We start from the raw sequence: 18,059 nt of genomic DNA on the forward strand, positions 1-18,059 counted from the left end.
CGTCGCGGCCCACAGTGTCACCGAGAAGTTTCCCACTCGACTCGTTCGCAACCGAGTTGGAAATACCTCGCCTCCGTCCCCGCCGCCGCCGCCGACTCTGTTCTTTGCGTCTAGCCGCGGCCTAGCCTGGCCCACGTCGTCGTCGTCGTCGTCGTCGTCGGTGCCGGTGGCGACAGTAGTGCGACGCTAATAAACAATTTACCCACCGAGAGTAGAGTGTGTGTAAACCCAAGTTGAGAAAGAGAGAGAGAGAGAAAGAGAGAGAGAAATAGTGTCGCCACGACGAGTGAGCATTGGAGTGTAGCCGCCGACTGCAGTTGCGGCAGGCGGTAGCCTCGGCATTACACGCGCCACGCGAGTTTTCGGTCCCATGTTAGACCCAACTTCGCGTCATTTTGGGCCCCGGTTCTGAGGGAGGGGCGAAGGGGGGAGGGGCGGGGAGGGGGAGGGGGGGTGGAGGGGGGCTTAGAGAGAGAGAGAGAGATAGAAAGAAAAGTCGGAGGAAGGCGGTAGGTCGGTGGAGTCGCGTATTTCGCGCGAGGCGATAATCGGTGGTACATAGAACTCAAAGAATCGCTTTACGTGCCTACCTAACGGAGTGGGTAATGTAACGGTGAATAAGCGTCGAGCTGCAACGCGTCGCGACGCAACTCCGATCGAGAGCCGTAGCTGCAGGCTCGAATTAGTGGAACCGGGCGAAAGAGCGAATCTTGTCGACCTTGACTATCGCGAGTGTCATGGCCGGAGCTGCGGCCGATCAAGATCAACGGCTTCGTCTCCCCCAGGCGAGGAAGAGGAGCCCCCGTCACACCTGCAGCAGGAGGAGATCAGGAAGCGGGAGGATGCGGAGCTGACTCGTAGACGTGAGGAGGCTTCGTTCCACTGGCGGAAAGCCGTCCATGCGGTAAGTCAGCTACGATACGGGAGTGCCCTCCGCGATTTATACCTTGAGGTGTAAACGGCAGCCGAAGAGCGGATTTCCGGCGCGATAACGCCGCCGTAGCGACTTCCGCTCTCTTCCAGATATCGCTGCCTCGTTTCGGGCTATTTTCACGGACCCGTGACGTGCTCTGCACGCCAAAGATGAGCACGCTTCCTGCCGAAGGCACCTTATATCTTATACCTATTTTTTCGTTAATCGCCCAGGAACGACACAAGGCGAGGCGAGATCACCGTTATAGGCGGAGACCCGACGCGTGTAGGTGGGAACCTGTGTCATACTTCTTGTATAACCGTATAATACAAGATTACGATATTTGTACAGTTGCATTGCAAGGGGTTCCCATTTCTGTCCGATCCTGCACACCCAACGCAATTTTTCTCCAGCTGTGCTACGGCTGCGTAGATAAGTTTTTTCAACCGCATGCGTTATCGTTCGTCTCAACGTATCGTCATCGTTCCTGTCGTACACGAGTTTGTGAGCTGTTATTCCTTGGAAATTGCATCGACGCTCGGGAACTTTGTAATTTTAATCTAGTATACGGAAATGCATGTACCTACGATGTATGTTATACTACTGCGAAATTGCCAGTTTCGTCACCAACCATTTTTAACCCGACAGCATCTGTTATTCCTCATTTCGTATGCGCCGTTTCGTGACAGTAAAACAACTGATATTATCATGTTTTTCCTGGACTGTAAAAAATTCTAAGAAAAGCAACCGAAACTTGCTCACAATATTTTGTACGCATGCATAGGTATAGCGTGTTACGTGACTGGGAAGCAAAGAATTTAATTTCACCGAGTGGACGACTCTCAACGAGGAAAGGCAGTTGTATTCTTCCTCGGAATTGTATAGCGGTCCGAACGTTGGAATCTGATCGTGAGTTGAACGAATTTTTCCGCTCAAGGAATACGGAAAATTAATTATTTTTTTTTTCCTTGGTCAACTAATAATACATCGCTACAGGCGTAGCAGCACGTAACAAGTGCTTATTCTGGACGACGAATAGAGATAAGCTTAATAATATTTTATTCGTCGTAAGATAAAATTCTATTCTAAACAACCGCGACCATTTACCTGCCGCAAATAAATCCGAGGGACGCACAAGCCGCGGCTTCCACTATAAGCCGATGCTTGAATCTAAATAACGTCACGAATTTTTTCTCTCTCTCTCTCTCTCTCTCTCTCTCTAAATATAATTTTCATTTCCGAGGATGAGCGTCTCGCGAATATTATCTAATTTAAACAAAGCAAAAACACCTCAGATTTGAATAAAAATCAAAGTTCAACCGGGGCGAATGACGTAACGCGTAATCTGGGTATCGAGATGTTGTATGTAGGAAGAAATAAAAAGTGTTGTCAAAAATTTATTCTCAATGACGAATCAAAACGATATACATAATAGACAGCGTCAGCACATGCCTGGCAAAGCACGTGTTTGCTAGACGAAGGCAATATTAGTAACCTTGAGGAACACCTGTCGTGGAATAAATATAGACGTTTCAACGTGAAGAAGAAGTACATAAATCGGATTGTACTTCGACGTGTGAGCGTAGTGTGTTGTACGTATTACGGAGATGGAAAGTGAACCATCAACTCACGCGCGGTTGTCCGGATAACAGTGATGGCAATTGTCGAGCGAAGGTGGATCCTGGTTCCGATACCCAAGCGACAGTCGGCCATGTCATACACGAAGAGACGTGGACAGCAATCCGTGTCGCAACGAGCTAGATTCCGAGCTACGTCAATGTCTAGGTGAACGTCGTCCCGTCTTCCAAACTTGAAGGCCAAGATCACGGGGTGATAATAACCGATGCCAAGGGGACCTGGAGAACGGCTGGATGACAGCGGCGTACGTCGCTCGCTTATTTAATTTGGAATAGCCAGCTAATTGTTGGGCCAGTGGATTAGGCAAGGTCAGGCGCGTAGTCTCATTCCTCCTAATATCTTGAGGCTCCCGGAGGAATGCGGGGCGGTACCCTGCAGGCTAATAGAATCAGCGTATTAAACAAAGTAGAACGAAGCGGGGAATCGTAGGACTTCGGAAGCCGTAGGTGTAGCCGACCGGCCCTCCGGATCCTCCTCGTCAACCTCCAGTCGCTTCATCACGCCAACGGACCTTGGTCATCCGCGTGTGGTGCCGTTTCGCTAACGGGCAGCGATATCTTCTTGGCTCCCCGTCACTTCCGCCGATTCGTTATCCATCCTCTTGCGAAAAGGGAGATTACCACGATTTCCCGAAGTTCAATTTTCTTGAATAGACTCGGACACGATTTAACCGTAAAGAGTAACTTCCCCACTGCGGTGTACCACTAGTGCCAGCGACACCGACTACGGTTGCGGATATGTCCGAGGAGGACGCCGAACAATCGTCCCCGAAGGACGAGGACACGCAGGACGACGGGTGAGACATTATCGGAGTGATCGAGCGGTCTCATCTCCGCTGATCTATATGCCCTTCGGCAAAGTTATATAAGAGTATAACGCTTCGAAGTGCTTTTGTAGAAGTATCTAAGTACCTAGTTATGTAGTGACTGCATTATAGCGTGTATGATAATAAAGATGACCTTGTAGATGGTATAATACATATAGCACAGATAGAAGAACCCTGTTAATGCCAAATTCTAATTACGACCGAGGAATACGTACTTTTCATCGCATCTTCGAGATCTGACAAGTGATCGCCGTGTGCGCACTTAGGTGTAAATTTTGTGTTATATTGTTACCGATTCGAGTCGCGCTACCCGGCACAATGTCGGACTAACCGGTTTTAGACCTGTACCGGGAGTCAGCCAGTCTTTGAACCCGGTTCGTGCGTCATGGAATTCGTTAAGTTGAAGAAATGGACGGAGGGAGAGGATGCCGCGAGTTTCAATGCAATGCGGGTCCGAGTAAAGCGTTAAAATTGTGCTCAAATGGTTGCACGTCGAGTCTTTTTCACGGTGAAATTATTTGTATAACCGCGTAGCACGATTCAAAGAGGAAGTCGAGCTCTTGTCGAGCTGATATTAACGAACGTTGATAATAAAACTGTTCCAATTTATCTACTCAAGGAAAAATTTTGTTCGCGTATACGCGGACAAGAATATCGCGGTACACCCACACCGCGTTAACGTGGTTTGAATTTATCCGCAAACTGTACATTGCAGTGAGTTTCGATAATATACCTGCGAGTTTGTTCAACCTTGACGTTGAGGCGCTCTGCTACTGGCCAGCACGATTAATTCATAAATATTTTACGATCTGAGACAGGCAAAACGACACAACGATCGTACTGAACTCCTGACATTTTCACGATAGGTGATGCACGAAGATCAGAGACGAAGGACGTACGCAATGGCGTGAAAAATTATTCAGATCGAGCGAAGATGAGAGTACAAAAATTTTGCCTAAAATCTTTCGCGAATGTACCATTCGTCCAATCTTGACATTAAACCAACTACTCGAATCGTCAGACTGGTACAGAAATGACGAAACATCCGCAATGGAATGGAAGTTGAACCGAAACCGGTTCGCTGATGCACCGAAAATTTCCAGATCAAGACCATTTACAATTTATGAAAATGTTATACCGTTGCCGATGTATCACTCAAGGACTGTTCGTCGACGGTGTAATGTGAAATTCAGCGTCAAACTCGACGGCACTTTTCGCGCGACAAAAGTCCTCCTCTACGCGGACGGTGACTTCACCGTCCACATCCTGCAACAGAACGACAGTACTATTCTCAACGAAATGGTGATAGACAGTAGTGGCGCGTGACGATGGGCAAACCTCGTGCACCCGGAGTGCCTCCCACCTCTCGTCCACCTCACCTGGTTTTCCTTGATCTGCCTACAGTCGAAACCTTGCGCGATGTAACAGTCCGCAGGTAAAAGTTTGGCAAGTTAGTATCGCGGGTCAGTCGTCGTTCCGATCGAATCGGCGGAAAAATCGCTCTCCCGTCGATCGTCGATCCGAATTGATCTCCTCGACTAGTCTTCATCCGCGCAAGTGAAACACCTCTACCCACCTCGAAAGTGAATCAAAGACCTTCCACCGCACTCGTCTTTTCGCCTCACATCGACCAGATGATAATCCCGCCCTCTTCCTGGCTCGATTACGTCGCTAATCTCGATCGGCCTCCCGCACCTGCTCGACGACGTAGACTTTTCCCTCGAGCCGATCGCGATCCTCAGCGTCAGGATCACAAAGCGGACATGGTCCCCGCCCTGGACTGGCCGCAATCTCTGTCGGGGTGCGAAGTGCTCGAGAGGCAGGCGCCGATCAACAGCGTTCGAAAAACGTGAGTCCGGAGAATACGTTAACGTCTGAATGCCAGACACATCTGCATCCTCATCTCCTCTTTCACGGTTCCATTCTCCGTCTCTATTCGCTTCTGTCTTTGAACTGCTGGATTGAATGCCCTTTCAACTTGCTCCTCCGCATTGTTATAATCGGCGCGGGAGTCATCTCCGCGTCCCAGGACACAGTGAATGGTTTATTGTGTTCCACTCTATTCTGCTTCGTTCCATTTTCTGTCTCTCTCTCTCTCTCTCTCTCTCTATCTCTCCGTCTCTTTTCCTCTTTGCACTCTCCATCTAACCATTTGTATTATTTATCTCACCCGTCTGTCTAACGCCGCTGAGCAGTTTGCATATAATGTACCTACTCACCGAACCAACGACTCACTGCTGGTATGACGGGCTCCAATTCTCTCGGGGCTACGGTCGGTAGACCTTAAAGCAAGGTGACGCAGAGGTGGGTCATACCTGCTTGCTTCTACGGCCCAGCAGCCGACCTGCAGGATTTCTGACACCCGTAGGGCGTTTGAAAGATAATAAAAATTAAATTTCGAAAATCCAGTTTGATTTTTTATCCCACCTGTTTTCGATACCATGCACCGTGATACAGATCGCGACTATTTTTTGGACTATAGCTGTTGACAATTTTTTTGAGCTTCTTGTTTTGTGTGCAGTGTATTGATAAAGTATGAGTTGAAAATATTTCGATAATTGTTTTCGATGTTTCCATAGACAATCTCTGAGTAAATATATATGTACTCTCAGAAAGTCTGACAAGGAACGTCGGTTCGATATGCCCCTCCGATTTCGTTGGGGCTCGTGTATGTTGTAGAACATTGAAAACTAAAGGACGCGTTCTGCTTTTTAGCGGCGACATAATGGTTTAAAGGGGTGAAAACGACTCCCAAAGATAGGCTTCCAATGGGGTGGTTTCTCAGTTCCGGACAGATGCGCGCGATGCGTTTGATGGGTTTCTATTTACGAATGAAACATTTCGCCATTGATTTGAATTCGAATACAACAAGCGCATCAAGAAATCACCCCATTGGGTGCCCACCTTTAAGGGTTGTTTTAACCTCTTCAAAGCATTTATCCACCGATAAAAAGAAAATATCTGTCTTTTAGTTTTTAATGGTCTACAACATACTTGAGTTGCAACGAATTCGAAGAAGGCAACCAAACTGGTTTTTCTTGTAAGCTTCGTAGAAGGTAATTTATTCGCACCTCAGGTTCATGTTTTTAATGAGATTATTTGTTTAATGCATATGGAAAATCGCGGTGGTCGCTGCTCTGTTTTTCCTTGAAATCACAACTGAAATTTGAATACTTTTACGTGGGGGCTAGGTTTCGATTGATATATTCTGAAAATTTCGCGAGATGAAAATGTTCGAGCCTCTGATTCGGATACTATAATAAAATTTCATTCCGCTAACTTTTTATTGTTAGTATAGTATACTAACGCGACTCAAACGTTACTGCTCATTCGAAAATGCATTAAATTATAGAACTTTAGTGAAAAAGATAAAATAAATAAACATTCTCTAACGTGTGGTGCATTGAAAAAATTGATTGCCATCCTATTCACACCGCCAATATCGGATATAAAATGCCATCGAATCGAAGAACGCGATCTTTCACGTGTGTCTACGCGCCGAGGGACCGTATGAAAGCGGGTCCATTTAAGAGGAAACAACCGTGTAAATACTACATGAACCTGCTACTCGTGGCTATATGGTTTTGCCTGCAATATGTATATAATTTAAATAATGTCTTTCTCGTACCTCAGGCTTACGTATTCGCGTATGCACTGTTATAATCTGCATTGTAGGTTACTCGGATTGGCACCCGGGCTAGGACACCGTGTGCATTTCGAGGATGGGTTACGAGAGCAGCTTCGCTTGAAAGCTAGTATCGAGGAACAGGAAAGGTTGGCATATACCCACCCACGTCAGCTTAACGAAACCACGCTATGTGAATTGCGAGCCCGTTGCATTCGGGGTCAAGGGGTTATAGATCGCAGACGATTGCAGGCGGGGGGATGAAAAGAGAATCCATAATGAATAGCCGCGAAAGAGGCTCTTGAATAAAGGAATGCGAGAGGAAATAAAAAAAAATAAAAATAAAAAAACATCCAGCACCCAGAGGATGCTTTCATCCCCGAGACGCGCCGCGATCAGCGCGTTTCTGGGTGCGCGCAATAGAGAATCTTGAAACCGAGTTGGCGCGCTAGTCGCAATCAAGCTTTCGGAGAGCGGCGGCGTCTCGGGGGGCGGCGGACGACGGGTGCCAGGTAGCGAGCGAACCGACGCGACTTGCGCTACGGGGAATAATAAGCAAGCGGGCGAACGTACGAACGAGTGACTTGCTAGCGAGTAAGAAAAACGAGGGAGGAGGACGGCGCAGTGTGGCAAAGGAGAGGTGGTGCTCCGTTTTCCATACCGTCGGTTACGATGGCGGTGACCTGACTCCGTCAGAGTCCCCTGGTCTGCGGAGCGCGGGTTATTCGTCTACCTGGAGAAGCCGGGAAACGCGCGAGTATACATATAACAGTGAAATCGAATTCTAAATAGCACGTCGCGGCGCGCGTCGTCGCCAGCTTACCCTCTCCTCCTCGGCCCGCGAGTTATAATCATAGAACGCGTCGGCTCGCGAGGCGCGAGAGTAAAACGCGTGCGGATCAAAACAAAAAGAGAGATTAATACAAGATATTACACGTACGTGCGTACGTGCGAGAGGGAGAGAGAGAGAACGAGATATATGTATATATATATATACATAAAAGAGCGTAAAGTACTAATGGTCCCGTCGATGCCGCACGCAGGCAGGATCCAGTGGTCAACGTGCAGTTTCGTGGGTGTCTAGTAGACGCTGCGGGACGTTCAGGTGGTGACGAATACGGGAACCGTGGTGCTGGTGGAGCGAAAGTGCGAGAAGTAAAGGGAGGGGAAGGGAAGCGAAGGGACGGTGGGGAGGGCGCTGCGCGGTGTAGAGGCGACTCGACCCCGCGGCACCGTAGGCGGCAGGGGGCGGCGGCAGGGCGGGGGAGGGTGTCGGATCGATGCCAGAGCCCAGGCCAACGAGCCGACGCCGTCACGAGCCTCGCGTCGTCGAGTGATCCGTCAAAGGCACGCGCGAGCCTCGGAGACGACTAGGGAGAGAACCGAGGTGCGACAACTGCAAGCGTTGAGCTGGCAGGGAGATACGAGGAGAAGTCGGGGCCCGGAGCCGTTTGCGAGGAAGTAATTAGTGGGGTAACGGTCGGGGTTCGGGGCAAGAGAAAGAGCCTGGAAAGAGAGAGAGAACTCAGGTGGAGGATATACAATTATTACGGTGACACTGTACGATGGGCCGCGACGTCGTCGCTGCAGGCCACGGGGATGAGGTAGCGGCGACGGCGAGACGGAGCAACGCGGGGGCGGAGGAGGAGGCCGAGGCTGGTATCCCCAGGGGGAGGTAGCTGAAGGCAGCCGGCGAGGTGCGGGCGAGCGATGCAGCGGCTGCGCTCGACGTTCAAGCGGTCGCGAACGCCGACGGGCGCCGAGATGAAGTCACAGTCGAGTCTAGAGGTGCCGAAGCAGGTGAGGTCCGCCTCCTTCGACGAGATACAGCTCGAGGCGAAGCGGCAGGACGGGGCGCGGGCGAGAGAACAGAGCCCCGCCGATCGGGCCGCGGCGGCTTCGTGCAACCCCCAGCAACCCTCGTTCCGGTCGGCATCATCCGCCTTCACCTCCGCCGCCAGCAGCTCCGCCGCGATCGCCGCCCCGAGCCGTTACTCCCACCACGAGTCGGCCGTCAGGAGACTGACGACCCTCCGCGTACCCCAGCTGCGGAGCAACCAGCGTTCGAAGAGCTTCGATGCTTGCGGCATCGACAAGAGAAGCACGGGGAATCCTTCGCCGCCGCCGATTCTCCAGGCATCCGGATGCTACCACTGCGCCTGCGTCGAGGAGTACGAGCGGCGGCAGGCCAGGAAGAACGAGGCCGCGGAATCACCCTCCGCGATATTCGCAGCCAGGACTATCCTCGACGCGAGGGTCGGGAGCACCGAGGATGGTGAGGACGAGGAGGAGGACGACGAGAGGGAGGAGAACGAGGACGAGGACGACGAAGACGCCGACGACTTGCAGGACGCGGAAGAAGACGCGCTCAGGTACCGCGAACGATCCTCGGGGAGTTCCTGTTCGCAGCAGGACTCCCAGGAGAGAACGGACCGTGAGAACAGCCCCGAGATTCTGGTCACCCTGACGAGCACGGACTCCTCTTATCCCTCGACGAGACGGAGGTCGGTCGCCTCGCCCAAACTCTCGAGACAGGAAGCGCTTACCTCGTTTCCCGCCGACCTCACCTCCACCCTTAGCATCAAGGACCCCGAAGACGACGAGGGCGACGGCAGCTCCGATCCATCCGCGACCGACGTCGAGTCCGAGGAACGGACTGGACTGAGAGGCGGACGACTCGTCGTCAGGGACATTTTCCTCACCGTTCCAGAGCTTAAGAGAGACCGTGCAGCCTCCGTCGACTCCTGCTTCAACGGCAGCAAGGCCTCCGAGAAGACCGGAGAGAACCAGCAGGGCCTCCTTGCCGTTCCTCAGCAGAGCTTGCGATCGAAAAGCGTTGACATCGTCCTTCCCACCGACGCTCAGACCAGATACACCACCCTCCTACCATCGAACGAGTCTCGTCAGTTGCGAGGGTAGGTTTGTCCGTCGCCACGGCGAAGGGATCCGAAAGGGAGCCTTACTGCGAACTCCCCGTTTGTCTCGGGCACAGGATAATCCTGAAATAGAAGGGGGGCGGGGGGGATGTGGAATCGTCTTTTTGACCACACAATACCCGATCGTATGCCAGTAGTGTGTCCCCATGCCTGCAGTAGCGTTTATATGATTACCTTAGACCCGTAAGCGGGAGCTGAAGAGCGCTTGATCGCGTAGCGTGCATTCCTGTCCAGCTAAATATCACTACGTGTTTTTTTCAGAGGGAGAGAGGGAGCAGATGGTGGGTCGAGTGCTGGCCAACAAAGAGAACCCCGATCGACGCCAGACTGGGGACCGAGCGCGATCAACGGGGAACATCTCTGGGTCCCAACCGCTGCTTCCGGGGACTTTTGCTACGTCACTGACTGTTCCGTGAGTCCTGTAACCAGTACATAAATCACTTTTAAAAGCGGTCCAAGGAAGGGTGGGCAAACATTAAACTTCCCTGTTTCAGAAACACGGTCCGAGGCTGAAGTGCGCAGCGTGTCGAGTAGTGGCCCACGCCTGCTGCGCTACGGGACTCGGGTTTGCTTGCAAGCCTAGTTTCCGGGACGTTGGAGTGCGGCAGTACCGGGAGCAGACATCGACGCACCATCACTGGGTGCACAGAAGGTCGCAGAAGGGTAAATGCGCCAACTGTGGTAAATCGTTCCAGTCCAAGCTCAGTTTCAGTTCAAAGGAGATAGTAGCGCTGAGCTGCAGCTGGTGCAAGACGGCTTACCACAACAAGGAGGCATGCTTCAACGTCCAGAAGATCGGCGAAAACTGCGACCTGGGCCGTCACGCTTCGGTGATAGTTCCTCCCTCGTGGATAGTAAAGCTTCCGCGTAAAGGGAGCTTCAAAAGCAGCCTCCGTAAGTCGCCCCAGAAGAAGAAGTCCGGCTCGGGTGGCGGCGGCTGTTTGGCCGGCACCGCCTCCACCCGAAAGAAGAAGGACAAGGACAAAGATAAGGAGCAGACCAGACTCTGGGTCGTCAAGCCCATACCGACGGCCAGCGTCAGGCCCGTCTTGGTGTTCATCAACCCCAAATCAGGCGGCAATCAAGGCGCGAAACTCCTTCAGAAGTTTCAGTGGCTCCTCAATCCGCGTCAGGTCTTTGACCTCACACAAGGCGGTCCGAAAATGGGGTGAGATTTACTCCTCGTTACAAGCTTAATCCGCCGCTTATCCGTGATCAGTGTGCGACAACCTTGACCTCCTTGCTGTCCCCGCAGATTGGAGCTCTTCAAAAAAGTCCCGAACCTCAGGGTTCTGGCTTGCGGTGGCGACGGTACCGTCGGCTGGGTCCTCTCCATTCTCGATCAAATCGGGGCATCGCCGCCGCCTGCGGTTGGCGTCCTTCCTCTCGGTACGGGAAACGACCTTGCGCGGGCCCTCGGCTGGGGCGGCGGATACACCGACGAGCCCATAGCCAAGATACTCTCGAACATCGGGGACAGCGACACTACGCTTCTAGATCGATGGCAACTGACCGTTGAGAGGAACACCGACGCTCCGAACGACGACGAGGCTGGTAAGGGGAAGGAGAACCTTCCCTTGAACGTGGTCAACAACTATTTCTCCCTCGGCGTCGACGCTCACATCGCCCTAGAATTCCACGAGGCAAGAGGTGAGAAATCCTGATTCCACAATCGACGTTACAAGATTTCTAAATACTCAATTTTTCGTCGCAGAGGCCCACCCGGAAAAGTTCAACTCCCGGCTCAGGAACAAAATGTTCTACGGACAAATGGGCGGCAAGGATCTTGTCCGCCGAAAGTGGAAGGACCTCTCGGAGTTTGTTACCCTGGAATGCGACGGGCAGGACTTGACTCCAAAGCTGAAGGAGCACCGAGTCCACGCTATAGTATTTCTCAACATCGGATCCTACGGAGGAGGAACTCACCCCTGGGCTGCGGGGGGTGGTGGAAGCAGCGGGGGTGGCTCGGGGGTGACTGGCGAACCGGCTACCGATGACGGGCTGATCGAGGTCGTGGGGCTGACGACTTATCAGCTTCCCTTGCTGCAGGCAGGCGGTCATGGAACCTGCATAGCCCAGTGCAGCAAGGCGAAGTTGGTAACGACGAGGACGATCCCGATGCAGGTACAGTGACATTTGCTTGCTAGACTGTCAGTGTTGCCAGCCCATACCGTAATTATGGAAACGTAACATAATTTGCCGTCTATTACCATGTACCATAACGCGTGTACCATGACTCACAAATCTATACCATAATATTACATTTCTTCGATTTTTACCTAATTTGTACCATATTCCAAACATTTGGAATAAATTCACTGTCGTAGATTGTACAATACCGTAAAACTCTAGACTGATAAAATTATCGAATTAAATACCGTATTATTACTGTAGCTTGACCTAATTCTATCCTTATAATTTTCTTGTAAAAAGGTATTACAAATTAACTTATACACAATTAGAGGTAGCGAATGTCTCTCCTCCTCCAGGATACGGATTGACTGTGAAACTAAAAGCATTTACAGAAATTATACGGTTTAACGTTAATTGCTAAATAAACTTCAGACTAATCACCATAATCCCCCGTAGCAATTTAAATTTAGAAAATGAGCTTTCTTAGTGTTCTCTTAACGGTGACATGAGATGGTAAAATTATCGGTTACAGTTCAACTCTCGTTCATATACGTATACGGTCCTGAGGGAGGTCCTATACACGTACCATAAAAGTACCATAATTTTACGATCCTCGGTGGATAATTTAGTCTCGAGAGGCTGACGACACTGCGATGATCATTTTTCTCACATTCTTTGACCACGTGTCTAACTCGATAGGTGGATGGTGAGGCGTGCCGCTTGCTACCGTCGACGATCTCGCTATCGCTGCTCAACCAAGCGACGATGCTCGCGAAGCGAAGAAACACAGGAAAACCGCAGCAGAACGTCGGAGCGAAACTGGAGCGGCTAAAGCTGCCCGTTATGAAGATCAAAATGTCCGACTACGAGGCGTACCACTCGGACAAGGAGCGACTCAAACGGTCGGCTGTCTCTTGGCTGCCGGATACCCTCGACCTGGACGCCACTCTGGACCTCGAATCCCTGCGAGGAATACTCGCGAAAGATCTGCCGATGGACGCCTGTTGCTTTTTGGACTGTAAGTGACAATGTCGCGGTAAAGCGAAGCCCGCATGAATTCACGGTGGTGCTTTTCCTCCCCCCCAGCTTGCACGGCGGAGCGATTTTTCAGGATCGACAGAGCCCAAGAGCAGCTTCACTACGTCACCGACGTCGCGGCTGATGCTCTTTACGTTTTGGAGGAGGGAGTTGCGGCGGTTCCGCACCCGGAAGCGGACAGCGTCGCTCAGCCGTCACCAAGGTAGGTGCAGGTTCCGGCGCGGCAGGGGGTCGCGCTGTTGTCTCCCGGGGGACGTGACCGCGTCTTGAAACGAGGGAACGGTTTCAGCGACGAGGCGGCCAAGCCGGGGACCGGAACTGTGGCCGAGGAGAGGCGACTCTCACCGGGACGCGCGTCTCCCGTGCAGGACCAATCGCGGTCGCCGCGAGAACCGGAACCGGAGCGACGAGCGTCGAGTCGAAGGGTGCCCGAGATCGCGGTCGCCGGGACCGAGAAACCTGGCAAGCTTCCGGATACAACGCCGTCCAACGGCGCCAAGCCTCCCGCCAACAAATCCAACGACGCCTCGTCCGCGGCGTCCAGCCAATCTCATCAGCCTCTTGCTTTCGTCAGGTAAGCCTCGTACGAATTGATTTTCAAAGTTTTCAGCTCATCACGGTATAGGGTATAATGCGCACACTTGTGAGAGAGAAGAGCAAAGGTCCGCACCTGAATCTTGGACGTAAACGGCAAAAGAATCGATACCCATTTTGAAAGCACCGAAAGGGCTCAACGCTTTATTCTGCTGAATTGGGGATGAATTTCAGTTCGAGGGATCGTTTGTTCGGACTGAGTGCGGAGGTGCACGAGCACAGTCATACCTTTGGCGGTGGTCTCCTCGAGAAGACGTGCGACGGCATACTGAGGGCGGCAAAAACCGGCGACCTGCCGGCTCTGAAGGATCTTCACTCCAAGGGTTACTCGCTTCTCTCGATCGACGTGAACGGACAGACTGCTTTGCACCACGCCGCGAGGCACGGCCACAAGGACATAGTGAGGTACCTGATCGCCTGCGCCCCTTCGACGATCCTGAACATGGCGGACAACGACAAGTACGTGAAATGCGTTGGGGACACTTGGGGATGAAAAAAGAGAAAAGAACCGAAAAATCGGATAATGATTACCTAATTTTACCTGGCGAGGGTGTACTTTTACTGTGATATTCTCGGTTCCAGGGGACAAACAGCCCTTCACAAGGCCGCCCAGCAGAAAAGGCGCTCGGTTTGCTGCATGCTGGTGGCCGGAGGAGCGACTCTTACGGTTCGAGATCGACACGGTCACACGGCACGTCAGTTGGCCCTCAATGCAGAGGATCGGGAGCTGGCAGCATACCTGGAGAGTGAGTGGAAATTTTCAAGTCTTTCTAGTGACACATATTTAGTAACTTCATTTCATTCCATCCAACGTCACATGATAGTACATTAACTCCATATTTAAAAAGAGGATATTTTCGGTTCATCTTCGATTGATTACCTTTTGAAAGGTTTTCAATTTTAGTGAGTGAATAACGTCCCATCAGATTTTTGTTCTTGCTTCAGAACTAGCTTTGAAATTGAATCGTTTAATGATTGATCCTAGGTCAGGAGCAATTTCACCTGGTGACAGTGGACATGGAAAGCGTTCTTTGACCCACCGAGCTTTATGGTCTGGCTTAAACGAGCCTGCGGCGAATTTAATCAGTTATGTATAGTTACATTATAATATTATTATATATTATATAGACTATTCGCACGTTAAAAGGAAACGTGTGATAATATTCGGTTAACGATATGATATATGTACCCGTAAAACACAAGTATAAGGGTAGATATAGTAACAATAATTCTGACGATCTTTTTTTTTCTTTCGCTAAAAAATATAAAGATTTTTCACCTTATTCGATCGCATGTGATATAAAAGCACGCGTAAAAGCATTTAAAAAAAGCAAAAACCGAAAATTAAAGAAAAAAAAAAAAAAAAAAAACACCCACACGTTAACAATTGTTCGAAAAATTTACTCAAACTACGACAAGAATCGAAGTAATGAAACGAAGAGAACAGAATTATATTAAAATTAAATCAATTAATTATTAATATAACGTTTAATGATATTCAACGTAAAGTGTATAATATTTCCTACATAATATCTATGCTCGACAATTTTTACTCTGCTCCATGACTAAATATAGTCTGTTATTGTATATTATATACGTACTATATACAAATTCGCGGATACACGTTTGTTTAAATACATACACCGACGCTAGGCTGTGTTACGAATCTGGGGAGCAGCTTCAGTTTCTAATATTCGTACGGTATACGAATATACCAAATTTAGATACGCGGACCGTACACCAGTTTACATTCAAAAACGCGTAAGGTGAAACCTATATGTGTATATATATATATATAATATATATATAGAGCATACCTATATTCACTCTGTTGACAAATGAAATAAGTATGTATTGTTCGGTACCAAAAAAGAAAAAATGAAAAAAAAATTTGTGAAATGAACGGGATCAACGTGAGAACACCAATTAATTCTTAGATGCGATCAGTTGCTACTGCGTATATCTTCTCCTATAATATACATATACATAATTATACATCGTATTATTACGAATTATTACGAAAATTATTCCTTGATATAAAAATTTTCTCAATTTTCCTATGACAACTAAAAAACACACTAATGAAAAACAAGGATAATGAAGAAAAAAAGGAGTGACATGCAAACCTACACTTTATAGTTACATAATACGTAACAAAGAGATAATCGAACTTGTATTATGAATTCACAGATATAAATTATACCAAATTGAGACCGAATATATTATCGGCTTGATTATCGTAAAGTAGATCATCGAATTCATTCAATTTCGACTTGAGTTTTATCGATTCTCCTATTCTTATACATATACCTTGCACTGTTTAAACGAAAAAACGAGAAAAAAGCAAAAAAAAAAGAGAAAATTAAACAAGAAAATATTTAACAATACTTGTATACCATTATATTTGTTATACATATATGTACGTGTATATTACGTTTCGAGAAACGATTTCGCGTCCATCTGTGCGCTATTTTATCGCGTTTCAGGTCGACGCAATTACACGAATTGAGTCTCGTAGTTCCACAAATGATTCAGCAAACAACGGCGGTTACGAAAATAAGCACAATTTGGGTTCCGAGCCACGGGGACTGTTTGATTTTTATATGTGTTAAATCAAGTATCGGAAATGAGCTTACGCGTCAATGAATATGGCATTGTTACGAAAAAACGTATCGTTCTAAATGGAGACAAAGTACGTATGGTAAAAGATTTTTGCCCAAATGACGCGGTAATCGATTAAACATAAAAATGGTGTCACGATTATACGCCGTGCAACCACTTGTAATCATATATATTTCGTCTATATTTTTTTGTACTTAATACATAGTGATATTATTTATTTATTTATTGTACAGAAGCGTGCTCGAAAGAGAGAGCAGAGATGGGCGTTATTCCTGGAACTTGTAGTATATAGGTATCATATATGCATATACAGACATATCGATGCAAGTACATATATTATAAATATATAGTACATTAAAATTGTATATAGAATAAGAAATTTAACGGAAATGCCTTCTACGGTCCACATAAAGATATTATTGTATAGTTGAAAAAGATGCGAGAAAAAAAAATTAGGATAAAACGCATAAAAAAAAAATTCAAAAAAAAACAACATAAACGCAAAAAATAATAAACCAGAAGAATAAAACTGGTATAACGTAAATTATTGAACATAAAAAAAAAAAAAATTAAAAAAAAATATTTAAAAATTAACGAGAAACTGAAACACAGTATTGCCTTCCTCGAAGAGGGTTTGGACCGCGAGTTTCGTAATTTGTAAAGCAATAAAATGGACAATCATTAATTGCGGTCCGAACCCTTTACACAATATGACCTATATTGTTAGTCTTTATATTTTTATTTCTAATCTTTACGTATAATTATATAAGTGAAAGAATCTCCTACGTGCATACATACCTATGATATATATATATATATATATATATATTGTATATCATACATATGTATGCATAACCGTTATCCGATGAGACCACAGGCATTCTGTTCTAATCTATGATACCTCTCGAGTTTCTTTTTCTTTCATATTCAACACAATTGTTACCACGATGTACAATTTAATAAGTATATTACATTATTCTTTTTCACTCTACCCTCCCTCCGTCCCTCCGCCCTTTGTAGTGCCTCCGTTATACTCAATGTCTTGACACGAACAAATTTTCACGTTCATATTATATATGTATGATAACGTATATCTATTATGTATAGATATTCTATTGATCCACTGAATTTTACAGTTTTACGTAAAATTTATTATATATTATATAGATGATACCATATGTATAATACATTCGTGCATGTATATATATATGCATTATCGAATAGAGTAACGGAATACATAGTTATGCGTTGTAACCATCATGATACGAACCGGTTTCACTTAGGCCTGCGTCACACATTGCACACCTTTTCATTTTTAGCCTCTTCGTTGTCACACCGTATTTATTCATTGTAGAATCGAACACTTGTAGTTTTTATCAATATCTTGTACTGTTTTTTGATACTGCATTATCATTATTGATTTGGTTACTATTAATATTATTATTATTATCATCATTGTTATTATTATTCTTTTTGTCGTGAAGCCAATTCTCTAAAACATTGGGCATAATTTAAATCACCGTTATTTAAGCGACAACATGCATAGACGTGTAATTATTTTATTACGAAACACGATTAGTAATCCGTAAACTCTGAAAACTCGTGCATGTCACTATATTATACCTCTTGTTCAAGTTTTTATCGTTGCTGTTGCTATTTTTATTATAACTGATACCGATTTGTCGTTACGAGATTGTTGTATAACGTATAGAAAATGTGACATTGCAGATTTTA

The 18,059-nt window shown here is 47.5% G+C and overlaps 1 protein-coding gene and 1 long non-coding RNA gene across 2 annotated transcripts; both read left to right on the forward strand.

Moving 5' to 3' along the window:
• Positions 1–4,919: 4,919 nt before the first annotated feature.
• LOC107218513 lies at positions 4,920–7,151 on the forward strand. Its single transcript, XR_006905029.1, has 3 exons — positions 4,920–5,226; positions 5,573–5,741; positions 7,053–7,151. It is a non-coding gene; the product is annotated as an uncharacterized LOC107218513 (long non-coding RNA).
• A 1,615-nt stretch (positions 7,152–8,766) lies between these two features.
• LOC107218514 (diacylglycerol kinase zeta) lies at positions 8,767–15,107 on the forward strand. The gene is made up of 11 exons (XM_046743117.1): positions 8,767–9,917; positions 10,200–10,350; positions 10,433–11,106; positions 11,194–11,588; positions 11,653–12,062; positions 12,771–13,089; positions 13,158–13,311; positions 13,399–13,683; positions 13,878–14,162; positions 14,286–14,449; positions 14,689–15,107. The coding sequence occupies exons 1-11, from the start codon at positions 8,767–8,769 to the stop codon at positions 14,736–14,738; spliced, it is 4,038 nt and encodes a 1,345-aa protein (XP_046599073.1). The 3' UTR covers positions 14,739–15,107.
• The last annotated feature ends 2,952 nt before the right edge of the window (positions 15,108–18,059 follow it).

This window comes from Neodiprion lecontei, chromosome 6 (genome assembly GCF_021901455.1).
Source record: "Neodiprion lecontei isolate iyNeoLeco1 chromosome 6, iyNeoLeco1.1, whole genome shotgun sequence".
Classification (NCBI taxonomy): domain Eukaryota; kingdom Metazoa; phylum Arthropoda; class Insecta; order Hymenoptera; family Diprionidae; genus Neodiprion; species Neodiprion lecontei.

What these genes read in the sequence shown, in the direction of transcription:
- LOC107218514 (XM_046743117.1), top strand. Translation starts at nt 8,767, where the DNA reads ATGAAGTCACAGTCGAGTCTAGAGGTGCCGAAGCAGGTGAGGTCCGCC. An exon ending in GCTACGTCACTGACTGTTCC is followed by an intron (nt 10,351 to 10,432) that starts GTGAGTCCTGTA and finishes TCCCTGTTTCAG; the next exon opens with AAACACGGTCCGAGGCTGAA. An exon ending in CGAGGACGATCCCGATGCAG is followed by an intron (nt 12,063 to 12,770) that starts GTACAGTGACAT and finishes CTAACTCGATAG; the next exon opens with GTGGATGGTGAGGCGTGCCG.